Here is a 23,540-nt window from a genome sequence, read left to right as displayed (position 1 = left end):
AACTGTTTGGTAGAATTCACATGTAAATCCATCTGGTCCTGGGGATATAAAATCATTCTATACATATTTCTAATTATCAATTCTTTCTCTGGATGCAAATAATGTCTTCATATATTCTGTGTAGCTAATTTGAATATTTATAATAGTCAAAATGATTTTCTCACTCAAAGTTGTTCTTAAAACAATTTTGCTATTACTGTATACAACATTCTCTTGGTTCTGCTCATTCCACCTTTCTTTTTTTGGTGCAGATTTATGCATGTTTTCCTAAAATCATCAAGCTCATAAAGCAACCAAGTACTTTCCTCATGGCAGATCTGTAAGGTAGCTGGTGTAAATATTTCTCTCCAAATCCTGAAATAACTTGGCTTCCTTGACTTTGTTTTATGGCAAAACCCATCTCCCCCATAAAATATGTCCCTCATCTTCAGTTCAACCAATCTTACTAATGCATAGATCAGGTCAATATTTAGCTCATTTTTGTTTACTGAGTAAAGTTCAAACTCTTCTTCCTGACATTCAAGGCATCTCTTTCATTCCAGGTTTATCTCTTATTAATATTCTCTTTAGTCAAACTGGACTACTCAAATGTGTTCTGTATTTTTTTAAATATACATACTTGATAATTAGAGTGGGCAGATGAGATACATATCAGCAGTGGTATTGGTAGTAGTAGTAGTAATAGTAGTGGTTGGTGGTAGTGATAGTGGTTGTAGTAGTAGTACTTATAATACTTGTAATATTTGTAATAGCTAGTGCTATTCCTATAGTACTTACTATGTGCCAGACATTGTGTTAAATATTTAACAATTATCAACTCCTTTGATTCTCATATTTTACAGATAAAGAAACTGAAGCAAACAGAGATCCTCTTTGAGAATGAAGGTTAAACAGGACTGGATTCTAACTCAAGTCTTCCTAACTCCAGATCCTCTGTCCAAGATTCTCCCTAATTGCCAATCACATTGTGAGCAGTTAGGCTGTCCTCAGAGTAGGGCACGTGGTTGTGTTGTGGTATAACCTGAGACGGTTTTCTGCTCCTACAGAAAAAGGGTTTCTACCCATTGGTGGTGGATAATTTGCACACAAGTATAAGATAAAGTACCTGCTTACAAGAAGTTTACAGTCTAGGGAGGACCACAAGATAAGATCAACTAACATGTCTGAAAGAATACATAATATAAGAGGAATATATAATTCTTAAATTGTGTGGCACAGATTCTAAGTACTAAAGAGGTCACCAGGGCATCTGAATTGATTTGAAGGGTTTGTGGGATTTCAACCAGTGGGAGTGAAGAGAAGAAATATTCCAGGAATAGGGAATTTCTAGGAATGTTGGGGAAAATTAAGTCTTTTTTGGGGGGAGGGCAAAAGTCAAGAAAAGTTTTAGAGTAAGCTAGAAAGATATATTGGCCTGAAATCACAGAGGATTTTTATTTCCAGGGAATGAAGCAATACAGCTTGTTCATAGCACTTGAGGAGGGCCTAGAGAAGTTGGGACTAAGGATGGTCCTTCATGTTTTACAAAGACAAAAAGCAAAGTTCATAAAAGGGGGGTACTTTGCCAAAGCCACTGGCAATTGGGGTGGTATCAATATCTTTTAGGTCAATTGGAGATTTCAAGGTAAAATTCTGTAAGATTGTAGTAAAAAACAGAAACAATTCCATCCGAGCCAGGCTCTCACCAACGCATATCCGTTTTCCTGAAAGAGACAAATAGAAGGATTTGATATTTGTAGACTTGTCAATCACCTAGATTACTTCTGACTTAGAGGTAGCTCACTAACACTCAGTAGCATTAGGTAAAATACTGGATATATTCCTTTCTTCTCTGGTCTTTGGCTCCTGAACAGAGAGGGAAGACCCTCAAGTATCTTCTCTCTAAATCAATCCCCCTGAGCCAGGTCCAGAGAAAGAAGACCCTCCAGTATCTTCTCTCTAAATCGGTGCCCCTGAGCCACAGCAAGTACTGGGTTTTCTATACAAAGAAAATGAGTCAATACAATAAGGATAAAACAATCACTCATTTAAAACCTTAATAGATTATAAGGACTAAATTTATAGCTACCAAGAGCGACTGGGGAAACACAACAGAAGAAGAATAAAAGTTCCCTTTGGGTATCTCCTGTCAGCATTCTGAACCAAAAATTCCTCTAGAGTCTGTTGAGCAACTTTGTGGTCATCCAGCCACTTGTCTGAACTACTCTCTTCTAGCTCTAACTCAAGTATCAGAACCAATTGAGCAGGGCATGGAGACAGCTATTTCAGCAACAGTTAGCTGTTTGCCAACCTTCATATCTGCCAACCTTAGATTTGGCTATCACTACTATTACCTTATGACTAATAAGTCCCCCCAAGAATTGAGAGTTAAATAACAAAATTACTCAACATCTATATTTCTGTGCCAATAGACCCCCATTAAAATACACATAACTAGAAAAGTTGGGTCAATCCTCATGTGTCTTAGAAGTCATATTTCTACAAAATTGTAAATTCTAACATTAGATCTTGGATGACCTTGGCCAAAATGGTACCTAAGTAATGGGCCTTTAAGATAATCCAATTCCCTTCCATGACTTGGAGGGAGGAGGATCTAGGTGCAGAAACAAATAATCATTATGTCAGTTCTGCCTCTTTTTTGGAATAAGTTCAGACAACTACCCTGAAATCCAGCTGATTTAGTTAATGAACCATGGCCCAAGGAGAGTTAGAAGAATTATGTACTATGCTTCTACCCTACTCCCTGGTTTTAGAGCTTGGAAGGAAGCCTTGAGAAATGAAATAATTTGATCAAGGTCACACAGATAATAACTAGCAAAGTTAGATTAAAACAAGGTCCTCTGAGTTATCAATCCATCTTTGATGCACACATTTAGATGAATGACTTACCTGCTGAAAAAGGCATGAAATGGTCGCTCTTCTTAAACTTGCCACTTTCATCCAGGAAGTGACCTGGGTCAAACTGGTTTGGATTGGGGAACTCTTTATCATCATACAGAACAGAAGTCAGTGATGGTATTATGGTGGTACCCTGAAGTGAGCAGATACAAAGAATTAAAAAATAAAAAATTATAGAACGTTAGAGTTGAAAAAGAACTTAGAATTATCATGTAGTCAAAACACCTCATTTTAAAGTATGGAAATAGGCAGTGATTTTTAAATGCCTTGCTAATAGTAACTTAAAAAGTCTCCAATAATGTTGTAGGAAATAAAACTGAACTTTGACACTTATGGGGCAGAATTCATACCAATAGTTAAAAGACACAAGTAGGCAGATCTCAATTTAATAAAAGTTAACAAAATAACTCTTGACCACTAGATCTATCAAAGAAGAAAAGAACTACATGGGAAGATGATAAACAAACCAATGGTAGATAAATTTAAACAGATGCCAGGTAATCTGAAGCAGAAATGAATTCTGACCTGTGCCAGAATATTGAATAATAAAATAATGTAACATAGAAGAATAAGTAAAGAACTGATAAACAAACTTATAGCTCTTCGTGAAGAGGAAGAAGCACTTGCTTATACTCTAAAGAATGGTAAAGTATGTTCACAGGTTTTATCTGTTAGGATATCCAAGAAGAGAATAGCATGGCTAGTGAATCCTTGTGGAAGGATACTGAAACAGTTGTTTTCTGACAGTGACAAAAATAGATATGTCTTCTATATTTTCAGAGCACATACCAAAGGTATACCAAAGAATCTCCCTAGTCTTGTCAAAGGGGATGACTTCTACATGATTCACATGGACAAAAAAAAATACTTCCATAAGGAACCTGGGAAGTATTTCCAAAGGTTTTGACATTTTGGGCTAAAAAAAAAAAAAAAAAAAAAAAAAACAAACCACAGACCTTAGCAGCACAGAAGTATTCATTGTGGCTATAATTGGAAGTAAAAGATTGAGAAAGGAAAGGCATATTTCAGAAGTGGACATCTTGTAAAATATTGTTTGAGAGTGGGATTTGGCTTTCTGGGCATTAAAATGTAGGAATGATAAACTCCTAGCCACGAATGGAATGTATCTAGCAAAGACTGGAAAGAAGTATTCATTTGATTTCTTGCAAATATTGTCAAAAAGAGTTTTTAAATGCTTAAAGTGTGGCTAAAAAATAAGATGGACTGGAGCTATTAAGACAAGGAAGAAAATTTGACCTCAGAGTTATAACTATAACTTGACAGAATGAGACCCTTACCAAGAATGAAGCTCTTGGAAGAATATATCTTATTCAAAAGAAACAGGATAGGAAAAAGGTGGTAGGGAGAAAATATACTCATGTGAGGTTATTTAGGAAGTAGGGGAAAGAAGAATGATGAGAAACATCAAGGTAAAGAGAAATGGAAACAATATCAAGAATCATATTGTCCTGAAAGTATTCTACAGATCTCTTGGAGAGTAAGAAGAAATAGAAAAGGAATACAGAAAATAGATTATAAGCCCTGGTGGCTAGATATGATCCAGCAGTGATGGAAGACTTCAAATATCCATTCAGATCCTTGAGTTTCCTTTCTGTCAAAAATGGAGCAGCTCATAATTCCTTGAATTTTCTTAATGATCATTTCATCCTACAAATGTAGAGGAAATTCTTTTACTGATCTAATTCTCACCGCTGAGAGGAGCTTGGATAACATGGATGTGAACAGAAAGATTGTCTTCACCTCTGTGGTACATTTTCCTCTGAAGGGATCCTGCTTTGTTGTAAAGTAAACACTATCTCACTTGGCACACTGTTTGAGCACCCCATGGATGGTAATGATGGAAACTTTTTGAGAAAGTCCATCTTAGAGTTTATAACAGAGACAACTAAGTAGCCCAATGGCTAGAACACCAGACCTGGAGTTAGAAAGACCTAGCCCAGCCTCAAATACTCATTAGCTGCATGATCCTGAACAAAATCACTTACCTTCTCCCACACTCAGTTTCCTCACTTGTAAAATGAAAATAATAAGAGCACTTACATTTCAAGGTTGTTATGAGGATAAAAAGAGATAACATTTTAATTAATCTTAATGCTAACTATCATTATCACCAACAAAGACAAGAGTTAATTTCTGAAGACATAAAGAAAAACAATTCTGATGATAGAAAAAAGGAACATTCTCTAACGATACCAATGTTTATTAGTGGAAAGACTGCCAGACCTGAAATCAAGAAGGCCTAGTACAAATCCTGACTCATATATTTACTAGAAAAGCTAGATGATCTAAGATTTAGTTTCCTTGTAAAATGGGGATAATAATAGTATCCACTCCTGCAGAATTGCTGTAAAGATTAAATGAGATAATATGTGTAAAACAAACCTCAAAGTATTTATAAACAATAGCTCTATTACAGAGAACTCATAAACTAAATTACATTTTTAAAAGACAAGGATGAGTAAAAAGAAGCATGTAACAATTCCATAAGAATGACAGAAATGTTTGTAAAGCCCAGAGTGGACAGAGACTGATGAGGCTAACAAAGGGCAATTGGAAGAATTTTGAAAAACTATATTGTAGAAAAGAAGAGGATTTTTAAAAGAATAACCCCACAATACAAGAGAGTAAAAGATGAGGATAATGGGTAACAAGAAAAGAAACAAAACTTCTCAAATTTTCTTTTGATTCTGTTTTTCTTTTCCTGATCAAGAAAATGATCTTTGAACTGAAAAGAAGAGTATAATTGTTTTTAAAATGACTAACAGGGATTTAATATCTCAGATAAATAAGAGGAAAATTAGAGAGCATCTAGACACTTATGCAATCAAGAAAAACAAAGTAGAAATTAAAATTCTACTCAGTTTAGAATTTATTTTAAAGAAATAATTAATCCAGATAAGAAGAAATAAGGAAATTATTCTAGATAAAAAAGTAATGGTCACAAAGATCTGGAGTATTATCATCATTATTTCTTTTTTTCATGGTTGTTCTTTTGAAATGATGGAAATATATAGACTGAATTATCATTCAAATAGAAGCCTTCAAAACTAATTGACCATATACAAAGAGTAATTATTGAAGGTTCAATGGTAACTGGGAAGTAAGTGCCACTGTACTCTGATCTCATTTGATCACAAATGAGTATTGCATTCATTCTAGGAATCATATTTTAGAGAGGACATTTCAGAGCTAGAGACTACTCAAAGGAGGTCAACAAGATGGTAAAAATAACAAGTCCATACCACATGAGGATGAGTTAAAGGAACTGGAATATTCACATAAGAGAACAGAAGACAGAAAAGAATAAGAGATGGAATAGCTGATTTCAAGTATTTTATGGATTTTTATTAGAAAAAGAAAGTAATTTGATTCCGTTTTGCTCCAGAGGACAAAACCAGGAGCAATAAAGTCACAAAATTGCAAACTTAGGCTTAATGCAAGAAATTTTTTTTTTCAAATTAGGGCTATCTAATAATAATGAATAATAATAATAATAATGGAACACCCCAGCAAAAAGTGATTCCTTCTCATTTAAAATCTTTAAGCAAAGATTAGATGACCATAAGTTGATCACACAGTAGGTAGAATTCTTTTTCAGATTGGGGATGGACAATATAGCCACTGAAGTTCTTTCAAACCCTGAAATTCTGTGACCATTGACTTAGGGATATGGGCTGATTTTAAGTTTTTTTTTACTCTAAGATTGTATAATTCAATGGGAGAGAGTATAAAATCTTGTATTATAGTGAGAAAATAGTTCTGACCTTGGGAATAAAATATTGTCTAAAATGAATATCTTGTGTCACTGCATGGGGCAGACTGGTAGGGATGAGGTCAATGTATCGCTGTATCTCATGTACCACAGCATAAGTATAAGGCATCTTGTTTTTATCTTCCATACAGGGACTTCGATTTCGGCCAATCACACGATCAATTTCTTCATGAATTTTTTCTGTCGCAATATGAATGAAAATTGATTTTAAAAGTAGGGGAAAAACTGTTCTCTCTCATATATTCTCTGATTTTCCACCAAGAGCTACATTGGTAAGTAATACACTTGACTCTCATATTTTCATAGATAGATGATAGATAGATGATTGATAGATAGATGGATAGATAGATGAAAATTCCATTTTAGTCTCTTAACTCAGTTGAGAATCTCTGGAAACCTTATGCTCTCAGGACAGGCTTAAATTGTCCTTTAAAAAAGTCCCAAGGAGCTCTTTGTTAAGGAAATTAGGAGGGATCTCAGTCTGGATTTATTACAGAACTCAATGTGACTAACCATTACAACATACATCTCTGCATGGCTGAGTGAATGACAGGAATTTGAGTGCACCAGCTCCTCATATGATCTGACAGAATCAATAAGTTATAAGGAACCCTCAATTGCTCAATTCCTCACAGTTCTGTCAATGGGTTATGGTCTCTATCTCCCCTATGCCTATCTCTACTAATAACTTAACAGTTACTTTCCACTAAATGAAGCAGGGTGGAGGCAGTAGAGGAGGAGGAATAAGTAAATTTAAATATATAAAAATGACAACAGAAAAGTTTCTAAGAAAAGTGTCCAAAAGACCTTGCACCCCTCTCAAGCTGACTAAATTATATCATTGCTTCTATTGGTCCATGATCCTACCTGTTACTTCAGGGTGTTTCAGGAGAAGCAGGAATCCATATCTCAGGGTGGTGCTTGTTGTCTCTGTTCCCGCACTAAAGAGATCAATTGTAGTATAGATCAAGTTTTCAATGGTAAATCCAGACTGTGGCTGTTGCTTTTCCTAGGAATAATTTGGTATAATTATTTGAAAAGTAAGGGAGGTGATGGGGCACAGTGGAAAATGTGATGGGGTTGGAGGCAGAAGACCTCAGTTTGAATCTCAGTTCTGATCTTTTTTCTTATATTATATAATTATATATTCCTTACCTATACATATGTAAGTTTCTTTTTAAAACTTTTTTGGAAGAAGGCAATCAGAGAGAAGTGACTTGCCCAGAGTCACACAGTTGTTAAATGCCTAAGGCTTACTTTGATCTCAGGTCCACCTGATTTCAGGATGGTTCTCTATTCACTGAGCCACCTAAGTGTCCTACTCCCACCCCCTAGTCTGATCCTGATATTTGAACAAGTCATTTAAATTCTTGTAGAGGGCTGAAACTCTGAAAAGATGTGCTTGAATCAGATAGCTAAGCACTTAAGACTAATCACCTATTCAATGTGAGATAATGGCTCTCTATATATATTTAGATGAGGTGGTGATGTGATGGCACTCCTCATCATTAGGGCCTGCTGAATGTTTGGTGGTGAGATAATCATAGGCAAGGATTGGAGGGCTGAGGGAGAGAAGTCAGGGTCACTTGGCATCAGGATGAGGAGGAGAAGGCTAGAGACTCTGGACTCCAAGATCAAAGATACATCTTTGGCAAGCAGCTTGCCTGCCTCCTTCACTTCTCCCCCTAAACACTAAGGACTTTGATTGATCCTGACTCTGATTGATCCTGAGGCCCTTCCAGGAGCTAGTCCAGAGATTATAATCTCTTTATGTTTCAGTTTTCTCCTTTGTAAAATTGGGGGAATTGGATTCAATAACCCCCAAGATCCCTTTCAATTGTAAATCTATGATCTTGTTTGAATAACACAAACCAAAGTAGTTTGACCATTATGGGAGAGACAGACAAAGAAAGACATAGGAGACAAAGAGACAGAAACAGAGAAAGAGGGAGAGAGGAGAGACAGAGACAAAAAGAGAAGGAGACAAAAAAAACACACAAAGACAGAAAAAAGAAAGATAAAGGGAGAAAAAGACAGAGGAGGGGAAGGCGGAAAGGAGGGAGAGAAGAAGAAAGAGAGGGAGGGAAAGAGAGACTCTAGATCTGAAATTTCACTGGCACAGAGAACTTTAAGTGAAAAAATTCTCTCTACCAATGCAAATCCGTACTTTCTCTGAAAAATGCAAAGTCTGAATAAAGTTACTTAGGGTACTATGAGGTTAGATGACTTTGCCCAAGATCACCCAACCATTTGGTGTCAGAGATGGGACTTGAACTTACTTTTGCCAGCTTGGAGGCCAGTTCTTTATCTATTACATCAGAGCTGTCACACTCTTGTCCCTCAGGACACAAATAGCCAGAAAAATGATATGGGGCCCAAACAAAATTAAAATGTAACTGGGAAGTGTTTAGAAAAATAAATATATAACACAACATAGATAATGCTAATTTGTCGGTTTTCTAAGTCAATATGGGGCCTGTGGGGAATCTATTTCTATTCATGTTTGACACAACGGTACCATATCATGCTATCTTTCAAGCTATCTATACCAATATAATATGTATCTATAATGTGGATATACACAAGAACCTAAGTGTTACAGTAGATAAGAGTGTTGGATCTAGCATTAGGCAGACTCATCTTTCTGAGTTCAAATTTGGCCTCAGACACTTACTTGCTGTGTGACTTTTAACTCTGCCTCAGTTTCTTCATCTATAAAATGAGCGGAAGAAGGAAATAGCACATTGCTCTAGTATCTTTGCCAAAAATAATCTCAAAAGGGGGCATGAAAAGTCAGACAATATTGAAACAGCTAAACAAAAAATATATAAGCATTATATAAATATGAGCTATTTTATTTTCCTCCTGATTTACTAAACTAATAAATCATGTTATTCCATATAAGTTTAATGAGATAAATAGGATTTATTAGTTTAGCAAATAAGGAAGGAAAAAAGTTGTCAACTTATATATGTGTATGCATATCAATTTATACAAAGGGGATCCATATACATTTTTCCATTTTATCTTCATCAAGATGCTGTAATATAGGTAGTAGGTGATTGCTGTCATTTTACTAATGAAAAAATTAAGATGCTAAATGCTATTGAGGAAAAGTCACAATTGAGGTCAGAAATTGAATAATAACAAATCCAAAAGACTAAAAATACAAAAGGTAAAAACATAGGAATACCAGGTGTGTACTAGAGGATATAATTTAAGCCTAAGTCAACCAGGGCCCATGCCCACTGTGGATGATGAAGGGAAAATAGCATATAGCATTTTTAAGATTCTCATACATGAAACAGAACATTATTCTGGAATGGTCCTAAAAATCTCTTGGTCTGGTCTATATATTTGCCCTCTCCTATATTCCTTTCCTCCACCAATGGGATGAGAATTTGGGGGTGAATATATTCATATGTATAAAGCCTGAGGAAGTAAAGTTTTTCCTTGTCAGTCATGTGCTATGTTGCTAAATCAAATGTGTTTTGCTTTGAATTAGTGGGGACCTCAAAGTACACTTCATGCCTTTAAATGAGTCAGTGATCCATTTCAGAGTGTTCATCAGTATCTTTTTTGCCTTCTGTCATGTTTTTGGTGCTTTCAGAACTTGATTTACTTCATATGAATCACATTAGCATATTGCTTTGTTCTGATTTTGTTTCTAATCTAGTTTTTTTTTTTCATAAAACTTTTTAATGATTTCACTTCCCTTTGGTTTTGTTCTTTATTGTTTTCACCATTTTGACTATATCCCACCCCACCTTCAAGTACCTTCCACAGCAGCCCCTCCTTCCAATGATGTTGCTCAGATTAAAATCCTCACTGTCTTTGCAGAATCCTGAAATGTTCTGCCCAGTGCTCACTGCCTTGGACCTTCTTCAAAACCCAGCTCGAATCTTAACTCTTCCAGGAGGAAACCTGTTAATCTCTCCAAATAGTATGTTCTTGCTAATTTCCAATTCCTTCATCACTTAAATTTTCAATTTATAATCTATTATGTCTTTTCTTACACATTCCTGATTATTATTCTCTTATCTTTCTTCTTCCTATTGAATAGAAATTTCATTAGGGTTAGGAGCATATCGTCCAATTCTTCTGTCTGTTCCATATAGTGCTCTGAGTACTCTATGATTAATATATAATTATTTTCCGCTCTATATTTGTGAATGTGAGTGTTGCTGGGGAAAACAGTCTCAAATATATATGCCAATTAATCTACAAGAACTGAGATTTATATCTATTGCTAACACTGTACCTGCTCCATTTTCATCAGATAACAGTCAATGAAGTCCCGAGGATTACTGGGATCCAGTGTCCTTTGGTGTTCCTTCATTTCTTCAAAAATAAATTCATATATTAAATGAATAATTTTATATACTTTATGATGAGATCCAGGGAGATGACGTACCAGAGATGGAAAACAATTATAGACCTAAAAAGAAGAATTTTATTTCATACTTTAGAAGAAAAAGAAAACAATTTTCTATTCTAGCAGACTAGATTAAAAGCCAGAATCCTAAAATATGTTGTTTACAAGAAAAATATGTAAAGAATGGTCATATATACAGAGTGAAGATAAAGGGCTAGAGCAGAATATATTATGCTTCAAGTGAAATAAAAAAAGCAGGGGTAACAATCCTGATCTCAGATATAAAATCAAAGATAGATCTAATTTAAAAAGATAAGGAAGGAAATTATATCTTGCTAAAGGGTAGCATAGATAATGAAGCAATATCAATACTAAACGTATATGCACCAAGTGGTACAGCATCCAAATTCCTAGAGGAGAAGTTACGAGAGATGCAAGAAAAAATAGATAGCAAAACTATAATAGTGGGGGATCTCAACCTTGCTCTCTCGGAATCAAACTACAAAATAAATAAGAAAGAAGTTAAGGAGGTAAACAAAATGTTAGAAAAGTTAGGTATGATAGATCTTTGGAGAAAACTGAATGGAGACAGAAAGGAGTTTACTTTTTTCTCAGCAATCGATGGAACTTATACAAAAATTGACCATGTATTAGGGCATAAAAACCTCAAAATAGGATGAACAAAATTTTCTTTGAAAAATAACATGATTAAAAAAAGAAAGAAAAATAATCAGATAAACTATTTAAAATAACTGGACAGTATAAAGTTGGAAGGTGTAGGAAATGATGAGTTAGTGGATTTGGAAAAATAGGGAAAGACTTAAACTTATGAAAGATGTTATCTATTTTCAGAGACATAGAGAAACAAGCATAGGGATGGTCTTACATATTAATTTACCTACACATGTGTGATATATATATGTGTACATGCATGTATGTACTGGGGTGTGTGTGTGCACATATGTAAGTATGTGTCCATGCTTAATTGTAGCCTTCTTGGGGGAGGAAGGGGAAAAGGGAAAAAAGAAAAAAAAGTAAAAAGTGTACAGCAGAGAACAAAAAAAAACCTACAAGGAAACAAAGAAAAGTTGGACAGTTCTGAACACAAAGTAAAGTATTATACAGGTTTATTATATAGGTTTTCTTGAAATGTAAATTTATTGCTTTATGTTTTGAATCTTCTTTTATGTTCTGTTTTGCATGGGGCAATTTTTTTCTATATGTTTTAAATAAAATAATTATTTTTAAAAAATATCCCAAGTTCCAAAAGGAAAGAACATTGGACTCACCTGGATCCATGGGGAACTTACGATTTTCATATCTTCTTCTAAAAGCTTCACTAAATGTAGAAATTTCTGGTCTTTATAATCAAAATGTTTCTGAAAAATGATAGAGCAGATTACATTGCAAGGAGCACACCCAAGAATGAATGTGGGGTCACATGGTAATCCTAAAGAATAGAGAGAGAGGAAAAGAAAGAGAAAGAAAAAAATCTTTAACATTGTCATTGTGGTCAAAAGGAAGGTTTGCCTGCCTTTAGGTAGAACCCAACTATCCTGCTTTCCCTTCTAGCTTACATTCTATCTAACATTTATTTGACATCATGTTGAATATAAATCACCCTTGGGCAGCTAGGTGGCACCGTGGTTAGAGCACCATCCCTGAACTCAGGAGGATCTGAGTTCAAATCTAGTCTCAGACACTTAACACTTCCTAGCTGTGTGACCCTGGGCAAGTCACTTAACCCCCAACCGCCTCAGCCAAATAAGCAAACAAACAAATAAATAAGTAAATGAAATCAAGCTTTTACAAAGCATCTGATTTGATTCACATAAGAATACTAATAGTATTAGTGCAAACAGCAATAGTGCAAATAATATATTTCCCATTTTATAGATGAGATTGTTAGGGTGCTGATTTATGCCACAACTAGAAAGCATCAAGAAGTGGGCCTCAAATACCGTATTCTCCCACCATATCACATTACTTCCCATTTCTAAATCCCTATTCACCATCTCACTGAAACCAGCTGTTGGTTTCAGACTTCTCCATGTCTATTTTAAAATTGTATTTCCCTTTAGTTGATCAGTTATCCCAGCTTGAGGGATGCAGGCACAGGACTGTAAGCATTGCTGTCTCCAAGACTCTTCGGTTCAGCATCCTTGGACTAAGGAGTAGTGATGTCGAGGGGGGTGATGACTGGCACATATCACTTCTTGTCTCTCCCTCATGGTGCCCACTGCTTTAGCTAGGCTGGCCCATCTTCCCCAAGAATAACAATTGGCTGGCAATTAGTGGTGATAGCCAGCCCCTTCTCCCCCAGAGCCGCTTCCTCAGATGAGAGCTGTGAGGGCCGGACTAAGACCAATGGTCTAGAGGTTGCAACCGCTCCTATGGCCCTATTGGTGGCAGCCAGCCATCAGTTGTTGCTATCAGTAATAAGAAAGATGGACCCTACCATATATGTATATATTCATGTGTGTGTGTGTGTGTATGTGTGTGTGTGTATATATATATATATATATATATGCAATATAGATGTAGAGAATGATCTAGAAGTGACTTGGATGTGGGAAAGACATTGTTATTCCCAAAGTCTTGGGTTCAAGAGCCTATCCTGTCTCTATTGGATCAGAGGGAAGACAGTGGTCAAAGTTGTTATTAAAGTTATATTAAAGATAGCCAAGGACAGAGTCTTAAAGATATTCACACCTAGAGGACTGAAGGAAGACAGTGATCAGCAGAAGAATATTGAGAAGTGAAAATAAGATAGGAAAAAGAACCAGGAAAGAACAGCATCATAGAATCAAGGAAGGAGAGTATCAATCAACCAATCTTTAATTACTAAGCTCTTACTAGCTCTGTGCTAAACCCTAGGGGTACAAAAGCAAAAGATACCTATAGCTAATTAGGACCAACATCTGACAGAATCCTATTACTTCCCAATTCCTGCCACCCAATCCCCCCCATACACTCCCCCACATAGTACACATAGGCTTTGCCTTTTGTCATTCAAAAGGTAGTTATCCCACAGAATTAATGGCATCAGTATCTCTATTTAGGCCCTCCTCCAGAGCCCTGTGGCTCTTCCGTTTTGGATTTCATAGAAGAACATCTCTGCTAGATAGCTTACATTGGGGAGGAGATAGAAGCAAGAAATGCTGCTGTCAGCTCATGGCCTTCCATAGCAATGTTCTCAGTCCTCTTCCTTTCCTTCACTATTCATAAAATATCAACAAAATCCCTAGATTTCCCAGAATGATTCTAAAGGAATGCTGTACCCCAAAGGTACAGAACTGGTCAACTAACTTCTTGTGAGCTCTGTTCCATCTGAAAAGGAACCAAATCCTAAAAAGTCATGCTTCCCAATGTTCCTCCCTACACTGCCTCCTCACAAGACTAGCACGACCCCCTTAGCAGAACTGCACTGACTCCTTATTTCTTCTCTCATTGACCTTGACCCTTAAGGGTGTCCAGGAATGACCACCTGGTTATGGGCATATCCTCAGAATGGGCTTGAAAGTTCAACATGGTGGTTTCAGACTCCAGTAAACTCCTGGGACCGACCTCAGCTTACATAAGTTACCAGGAATATAATGGATTTTTCTAAGGCCAGTGCTAACAAAATAAACACCAACCTTTTGTTTTTTCTAACTCTTTCACAACGTTCTTCGCCTCTTCTTGGACTCTCTCTTCAATGCTCCTCTTCCCCATCCCAAAATTCCGCAGGGTCATGAGGCAGAAGCGACGGAGTTGCTTCCATCTTTCTCCATTGCTTATCCCAATTCCTATAAAGGGGAGCAGAAAGAAAATAAGTCTTAGATTTCAAAGCTCTTTACAGCCCCTGTCAGAAAGTCCAGCCCAAGAGCCCCTGACCCACACCCCTTGTTCTAAGAAGTGGGGGAGGCACCATTTGCTTTCTTCTCTATCAATACTGTTTCCTGTTCCATCCCACCCATCCCAAGCATCCTTCTCCCTTCATCACAGTCTCACTCAGGTAGCCCTAAGCCCACATCACCTCCTGAAAATGAAATGGCCACAAAGAATGTCAGGAGGTCAGGATGAATACATATTTTTGAAAGCCTGAATGACTGGATAATAAGTTAGCTTAGACCTCTGCATTTTTCCATCCAAAGGAGTTAAAGGATTATGACTTTTTTGAGGCTAGCCTGAAGTCCTAGTCTTCCTACTTTACACAGGGACCAAAAAGTGAGAATCTATGCTTCTTGAATTTTTGTGGGTTGTGAGGTAACATGGTGGATAGAGTGCCAGGTCTAGAGTCAGGAAGACTCATCTTCATGAATTCAAACCAACCTCAGGCACTGACTAGCTGTGTGACCCTGAGGAAGTCACTTAACCCTGCTTGCCTCAGTTTCCTCCCCTGAAAAAGGAGCTAGAGAAAGAAATGGCAAACCACTCCTGTATCTTTACCAAAAAAAATCTCTAAATGGGGTCACAGAGAGTTAGACACCATTGAAACAACTGAATATACTAAAAATAGAAAGTTATGGGGCAGCTAGGTGGCACAGTGGATAGAGTACCAGCCCTGAAATCAGAAGGACCTGAGTTCAAATCTGATCTCAGACACTTAACACTTCCTAGCTGAGTGACCCTGGGCAAGTCACTTAACCTCAATTGCCTCAGGGGGGAAAAAAAGAATAGAAAGTTATATAAGATCAGGAGTAATCCCTGTATCCAATGGCTTTTTTCTTTTCCCCTAAGTACCAGATACTATGAAGCATTGTTGTTTATGGGGAAATAACTATTGAGTCAAAACAAAAACTAGTAATTATACAAAGAATTGTAGCTAATTTGAGTAATGACAAATGACATATATTTATAGTACATACATGATATATACATACAAATCCTAACATGTCATATTCTTCTTGTCCTGAATACATCACATCTTCCTACCTTCAGATATCACCCTGTGATTCCAGATACAGGATGAGGACTTTACCTAACAACCCTTACATTAGAATCTATTCTTTTGCCTAAATAATCTGATTTACAGTATCTTTATCTGGATCAAATTCTTCACCTTATGTGTTTAGATCCTTCAAAAAGGAACCCTAGAACATGGCTCTCTTCAACAATGAGATGAATTTGTTCAATAATGAAGAGAACCAGCTACATCCAGTAAAAGAACTCTGGGAAATGAGTATGAACCACAACATAGCATTCCCACTCCCTCTGTTTTTGTCCACTTGCATTTTTGATTTCCTTCTCAGGTTATTTTTATCTTATTTCTAAGTTCTAGCCATAATTGTATGGATATGTGTGTGTGTGTGTGTGTGTGTGTGTGTGTGTGTGTGTGTGTATATATATGGGGCGAAGGACAGAAAAAGTTAGAACAGAAGATTTTGCAAGAGTCAATGCTGAAAAATTACCCATGCATATATCTTGTAAATAAAAAGCTCTAATAAAAAAAATGGCACCCCCTAAAAAAAAATAAATAAAGGAACCCAAAACAAGAAAAATACCTCCCTGAAAAATAAAAGCTGATACTACAAGGCCTCAGGATCTGTTGAAAAGTTAAGATCAAGGATTTTGAGAAATGATGTCATTTTCTAACTGTCAAACACAAACTCAGATTTAGCTATGGGAGAGGGTTGGTATAGCCAAAGTCATATTCTGCTCCTTAACTTTATGGAATTGAAGGTTGGAGAGTGAATGTTGACCTCTACATGTGATCTTCATCAACTATTCCCTCTGATCATTTTTCTATCATAATTCTGAAAGTAAAAGTGAGTTTTATTTTCAGATCTCTGTGGATCCCTTAGCAAACTAACTTTTTCTACAACCATTGAATAGCTCCAAAAAAAATTTATTCATCCTGACTTCCCTCTTTGCAATCACTTCATTTCCAGGAGGGGCACGTGGGTATAAGTTCACCATCTAATGTGTCTGTAACTGTGATGAAGGGAGAATGATATGTGGGATGTTTTGGCTCTCCTAGAATATATATGTGTATGTGTGTGTGTATTTATATACATTTATATATATATATATATGTATATATATATAGTGTATCTATATATACATATACACATCTACATAAATATGTATATATATTCTCCCTTTCATCAATGTTGATCTCAAAAATTGCATTCACTAACACATACTCTTGATCTCATAACACAATTAACTCTATTGCTTAAGTAGCTCCTGTTATGACTCAAAAGCTTTTTTTAAAAAAAAAGTGTAAGTGAAGAGAATTTTAGCAGATGGCAAGCAAAATTTTGTTTGGGAAAATGTAAACTTTTGTCATTGTTCTACATCTGATCTCACTGGATTATAAACTTTTAGTCAAGATATTTTAGAAATTATCTCATTCTCTGCTCTCATTTTATATATGAAGAATCTGAGAAAGATAAGTGACTCATGTAAAGTCAGGAATGGTATAAACTAAGCCTAAAACCCAGGAATCTTGACTAAAATCCTGGACCCTTTCCACCCCAGATCACAAAATGAAATAAAAAATAACAAGATATACACTACCCTTAATGCTCCATTTCCTTACTTTCTGTAAGACATCTCAAACTCATTACACCCAAAATTGAATTCACTATTTTCCTCCCCCAAGCCTCCCTTTCTTCTATCCTTTCCTATTTCTCTTAAGGAAACCACCACTCTTTCAAATCACTCAAGTTCTCCATCCTATTTGGGACCCTTGATTCCTAACTCACATCTAATCAGTTGCCTAATCATTCCTGTCTCTACATCAGCTTTCACAATCATTCCCTTCTCTTCATTCATGAAAACACCACTCCAGTCCAGACCCTCATCTCTGTTTTTCTTGGAATATTACAATATTCCTGCCTCTGGTCTAATCTCTCTATTTCATCCTTCACATAGCTGTCAGAGTGACTTAACTCATTAGTCAGTTGGACACACTGTACCCTGACCCCAACACAGTGAGATAATTTTGAGTTTCTTCCAGTACAAAGGGCAACTACAAAAATGATTTTCCTAAAGTGATAAGCTGAACACATTATCCTCCCCCTCTACAAACTCTGTAGTTCTTTATTATCTTCAGGATCAAATGTACAAATTCTTCTGTTAGGCTTTAAAGGCCTTCACAATCTGGCCTCAACCTTACAGCCTTTTCAACCTTAGCACATTATTCCCCTCCAAGCGCACAATGGTGAACATGGCACTCCTCCCTGATACCCCATTTTTGCCTCAGTTTCCCAGAATCCTTAGCTCAACTCAAAGTGCCATCTTAAGTCAAGCCTTGTATCCATTGTGTATGTATGTATAAATATTTATATGTCTCTATACAATATGTATGAATGTGTGTTAATATATATGTGTATATGTGTGTGTGTTAATAAATAAATAAATATATATATATATATATATATATATATAGCGTGGGGAAGTTAGGTAGCTCAGTGGATAGAACACCAGCCCTGAAGTCAGGAGGACCCGATTTCAAATCTGTTCTCAGATACTTAACACTTCCTGGCTGTGTGACCCTGGGCAAGTCACTTAACCCCAACTGCCTCAGGAAAAAGAAATTATATATATAGCATGTAACTATCTATCCATATACATAAACATATATATGCATGTTATCTCTTCCCCATCCTATCCAACTATAACCTCCTTGAGGGCACTGATGATATTCAAGTTTGTCCTTGCATCTCCCAACACCTAACCCAGAGTTAGGCATAAGATACTCCCTTCTGCAAACTCTATACTCCATTTCCTCACACATGGCACTTCATATTCCGTTTCTGTACCTTTACACTGGCTCTCTTCTTCCTCTCTGCTCTCCCCATGATTTTAATGCTCTCCTTCCTCCTAGTTTATTTGATCTCCTTTAATACTCAGCTCAAATCCCACCTTTTGTAGGAGGCCATTCCTGGCTTCCATGGGCTGCCAGGTTGTGCTGCTGATTCATGTCAAGCCTGTAGTCCCATTAAGATTTCCCAGATCTTTGTTTCAGATAAACTGTTATCTCATAACCAAAGCAGCTAGGTGGCACAATGAATAGAACAGATTTGAATTCAAATCCATCCTTAGATATTTAGTAGCTGAGCTAGTCACAATCTCTTTTTGCCTCAGTTTCCTCACCTAGAAAATGACTAGTAATAATAGTACCCACTTCCTGGGATTGTTGTGAAAATCAAATAAGATAATATTTATAGATCATTTACCATAGTGCCTGGCACATCGTAAATACAATATTTGTTAGCTATTGTTGTGGCTACTGATTCATTTATTTATTTCCCACTTTGATGTACTCAAATGTTCCTACTACAAGTGTTCTATATTTGCTATAATAGAGAAATATGTTTGCCTTCTAGCCAGGTTATAAAGGATGATAATGAAAAAGGTTATCAGAGACTTTTGCCATGCTGTAGCTTATAGAATATCACAAGAGGGATTTTTGTCCTAATTTTAGCTCTACTAGGTTAAGCAAGGTTACCTATTACAATTTATTGTAATTACAATGTAAAACAATTATAAATTATTATAAATTTTGACTGTTTCAAAAAGTATAGATACCTTTCCTTCATATGGATTCTGATTCACATTGGTTATACTGTCTTCAAAGGCTCAACAATTTAGATGAGCATTATCCTTGCAGAATGAAGTAATTTTGATTTACCTTTTATTGATGACCATTAGCAAATCCCTGAAAACTAGCTTCATTTCATCCATTTTGTTTCTAATTTTCTAATCTCAAAGGTCTCAATGTCCTACACAGTGCACAATCATGTCTCAGTTATTTGCTTTCTTCCTACTCTTAAGAGAAGTGGATTTGTGGACACTTGGAAAGAATGGTCATTAAGAATCAGCAAGGATTCATCAATAATTGCTCTTGCAAATCTAATCTAATTTCTTTTTTTTAACAGTATTTTCAGACTAGTAGATTTAGAAAATGCTTTGACATGCTAGAGACAGTTTTCAATACAGCATCTGACAATATCTCTTAGGATATATTTATAGAGAAGAAGGAGAAGATGCTGGTCAGATTTCCAGAAAACATGTTCTAAGGAATCCTAGGCTGCCTAAAGTTGTGATCATTGTCCAGTAGGAGGGCACTAATATAGGTGCTAGACTGTTAAGCACTGGACAGCAAGAGAAAGTTCCAACCAATTGGAAAATAAACTAGAGCAATAGATCTTTGACAGTAAAAGTCTCACCTGAGGGTTAAATGATTACAGCAAACTGTAATGACTAGATAAATGGAAGAAGTAGATCTCTTTTCTCCCTGTAGGACTCTTCTATATTGCAATCATTCACTTTCTTTCTTTCCTTTCATCCTTTCTCTTTTCATTTCTTCCTTTCTCACTTTTTCCTTCCTTTCTTTCTTCCTTCATTTCTTTTTATTCTTCTTTCCTTTCTTTCTTGCCTTCTTTCCCTCCCTCTTTTTTTTCTTTTTGTCTTTGTGCTGTCTCTTACTCTCTCTGTATCTGTCTTTTAATTTTTCTCTTAATCTCTTTCTTCCTACTTTAACTGCTTATAACATATAATATGAAATTATGTAGCTGCTGCCCTCAAGAAAGAACAAATGTTTTCCATATCACTCATCATATCCTCCCCGTCACTACTTTGGGGTCTACGGTTTGAAAGTGGATCTATTTTTCAAGTTCTTTTCCCAGTTTCTCAGAATATTATTCTTTTCCCCATTCTTGTCTTTCTGTTCTTGCTTTATATCAAGTAGAAACATACCATATCCATTACTAATGAACTCAAGAATTGGTATACGTCCTCTGTCAGCAAACTTGTCCCCGTGATCAATCAGAGCTTCTTTTACTGCCTCATATCCATGTAACACAACAACACGCTCCATACCTAATTGCAGAGTGAACACTGGGCCATATTTTTTTGCTAGCTGTGAAAATAAATATGGGCATTAGTGAGAAGGTCATCACTGAATCAAGTGATAAACACCTTGAATTATTATTGTCGACCTTATTGGAGAAGTTCTCGATCCATTATCAGACACTTTAAAATATTTCTGACATTTGTTACAGAGGTTGATGTAACACATGCACCCAACCCAAGCCATAGATGACCAAAAATGCTAAAATGTCATTCTGTGCCTTGGGCTGACTAATAAACTAGTTTATGATCTCAGTGCAGTAACCTCAACTTTCCTCCTGAAAGACTGAGTTTATATTTCATAGCTAGGTGCCATATAGATTCGACATTGGACCTGGAATCACAAAGACCTTACTTAAAATCCAGTTTCAAATACTTAAGAGCTATGTCACTTAACCTCTGTTTGCCTCAGTTTCCCCATTTGTAAAATGAGGATAATAACACCTAATTCTAAGGATTGTTGTGAGAAGAATAAGATAATCTTTATAAAACAGTTTGCAAAGCTTAAATCACAACATAAATGCTATTCTTCTTCTTATTATTCATCTAGCAAGGGTCCTCAAACTTTTTAAATAGGGGGACAGTTCACTGTTCCTCAGGTTGTTGGAGAGCCCGACTATAGTAAAAACAAAACTCTGTTTTGTAGGCCTTTAAATAAAGAAACTTCATAGCCCTGGGTGAGGGGGATAAACATCCTCAGCTGCTGCATCTGGCTCATGGGCCAGTAGTTTGAGGACTCCTGAATTCTAAAGTTTTGAGAATAGCAGAGTTGGGAATAGAGACAATACTATCAGTGAAAATCTGGAGCAGAAAAGGTTCCTCATTCCAATAGAAATTCTACAAATTCATCATAGGGTTAGATCTAGAAGGAATCTTAAGGAACATTTAAGCCAGAAGTTAACATTTTTGTGTCATGGACTTTTTTAGTAGACTGGCAAAGCCTATGCATCCCTTTGAATGATAGTCTTAAAATAAAATACATAGGATTACAAAGAAAATCACTTATATGAAAATAAAATAAAAATGTAATTTTTCCCATCCAAGTTTGCAGAACCTCTAAAATATATCTACAGACCCACTAGGTGTTCATGGTGCCCAAGATTAAGAACCCCTCTTCTAACCAATTCTATAATTTTACAGATGAGGGAATTAAGGTCCCAAAGATCTGGAAAGGATATGATAAAAATATCAATTTGGCACTCTACCAAATCAAAATGAAAACATGTTTTTGTTTTCATATAGTTAACCTCATTTAACCTGTTCTAAATATACTGTGAAGCAGAAATGACATTTATTGATAAAGTCCTCATATAGACATAGAAAATTGAGGTCCAGAGTTCTCAAAAGACAAGGCTAGTAAATGTTGGAATCTGGATTTAGGGCTTTCTAATTCCAAGTTCAATGCCTTTACTACTATCCCAGGCCACTTTCAAAGATTTTGAGATCTTACAGCTCTGAGCACCAAACTTGATGGTTCTCCTTGAAACCCGGGGGGGGGGGGGGGGTGTTTGCTTAACGAGGCACACAGAGACTTCATGAGTGCCCCTGTGAAGGGGCTGTGCAGGGAAAACTTTCTCCAGTCTGATCCAACAAGGCTGGAGGTCCCTGCCTACTTGCAGAACCCACTCATTCTTCAGGCAACAGAAATAACCAGGCACATTAAATATCCCTTTCTTTCTACGGCGGGCAATAAACATTTTAAGTGGGATTGATGGCATTTTTCTCCCAGAACTTTGCAGTGCAGTAATAATAGCAAGGGATAACACTTTTGGTAAAATGGATCTTATCTATACCTACAGAAACTTGATAGCACCTGGCTATTGCTGAAGCAGTGGACCCTGATGGCCACTACAGTGAATCAAAATAGGGTCTAGAAAACCTACCCAACTCTCTATTCTAACATTCTATGCTCTTTAGAATAATCTGCTTGAAGATAATCTCCCAAAACAAATTGACCACCACTAGTTAGTATTGAAACCAACAGAAAAGAGAGGTGTTTACTTACCATGGAAAGAGAGTCAGGGATATTCTTAAGGTTCACCTGCAATATATTACCAATGATGGGAAGAGGAATAGGACCAGGTGGAAGCTTTCCTTTTCCAAAGTTCTTTTTCCATGATAAAATGAGAAGCAGACATGAAATACAGAGCAGTAAGCCAAGATCAATGACCATAGATAGATCCATTTATGTTCTTCTTTACTATACAATAGTAAGGAATAGATGGAATAGTAAGGAATGCAATTTCGAGTTTAGAATGCAAAGCGGGAATGAACTGCAAACATGAGGTCAATTAGCTTATAAATCTTTGATATCCTGGATACACTTCCAATGGACTTTGCACTGCAAGATAAAGAGAACATTAACCCTTGTTCTATAATAGTGTATGTTAAAGTATCAGGAATCTTTAAATTTGCTGTTTAAAATTTTACTGATTCATTTTGCTTCATATATGCCCCAGTTATTTCCCAATTTGCTCCCTGTTTCCTGTAGAATAAGCACTTAAACAAAAAAAGTTAAGCAAAACTAAAGACATGAGATGAGGACTTTGACAATGTATGTCACATCCCACACTACCTTACCACTCTGCTGAAAGGAAGTGTTTCTTAATGCATTTCAAGACTGAGGATGAG

General features: G+C 36.3%; 1 protein-coding gene across 1 annotated transcript; it reads right to left on the bottom strand.

Annotated features, from left to right (window-relative positions):
* Positions 1-1,407: 1,407 nt before the first annotated feature.
* LOC127551720 (cytochrome P450 2C19-like) lies at positions 1,408-23,113 on the bottom strand. Its single transcript, XM_051981690.1, has 9 exons — positions 22,915-23,113; positions 20,757-20,919; positions 14,705-14,854; positions 12,356-12,516; positions 10,953-11,129; positions 7,559-7,700; positions 6,684-6,871; positions 2,890-3,031; positions 1,408-1,703 (listed from the first exon to the last, which is right to left on the bottom strand). The coding sequence occupies exons 1-9, from the start codon at positions 23,092-23,094 to the stop codon at positions 1,522-1,524; spliced, it is 1,485 nt and encodes a 494-aa protein (XP_051837650.1). The 5' UTR covers positions 23,095-23,113; the 3' UTR covers positions 1,408-1,521.
* Positions 23,114-23,540: the final 427 nt, after the last annotated feature.

The sequence above is a fragment of the Antechinus flavipes genome, chromosome 2 (assembly GCF_016432865.1).
Source record: "Antechinus flavipes isolate AdamAnt ecotype Samford, QLD, Australia chromosome 2, AdamAnt_v2, whole genome shotgun sequence".
Lineage (NCBI taxonomy): Eukaryota > Metazoa > Chordata > Mammalia > Dasyuromorphia > Dasyuridae > Antechinus > Antechinus flavipes.
This window is presented reverse-complemented; position numbering and strand designations above follow the sequence as displayed.

What these genes read in the sequence shown, in the direction of transcription:
- LOC127551720 (XM_051981690.1), bottom strand. Translation starts at nt 23,094, where the DNA reads ATGGATCTATCTATGGTCATTGATCTTGGCTTACTGCTCTGTATTTCA. An exon ending in AGAGTTAGAAAAAACAAAAG is followed by an intron (nt 12,517 to 14,704) that starts GTTGGTGTTTAT and finishes TCTATTCTTTAG; the next exon opens with GATTACCATGTGACCCCACA. An exon ending in TAAGTTCCCCATGGATCCAG is followed by an intron (nt 11,130 to 12,355) that starts GTGAGTCCAATG and finishes TCTTCTTTTTAG; the next exon opens with GTCTATAATTGTTTTCCATC.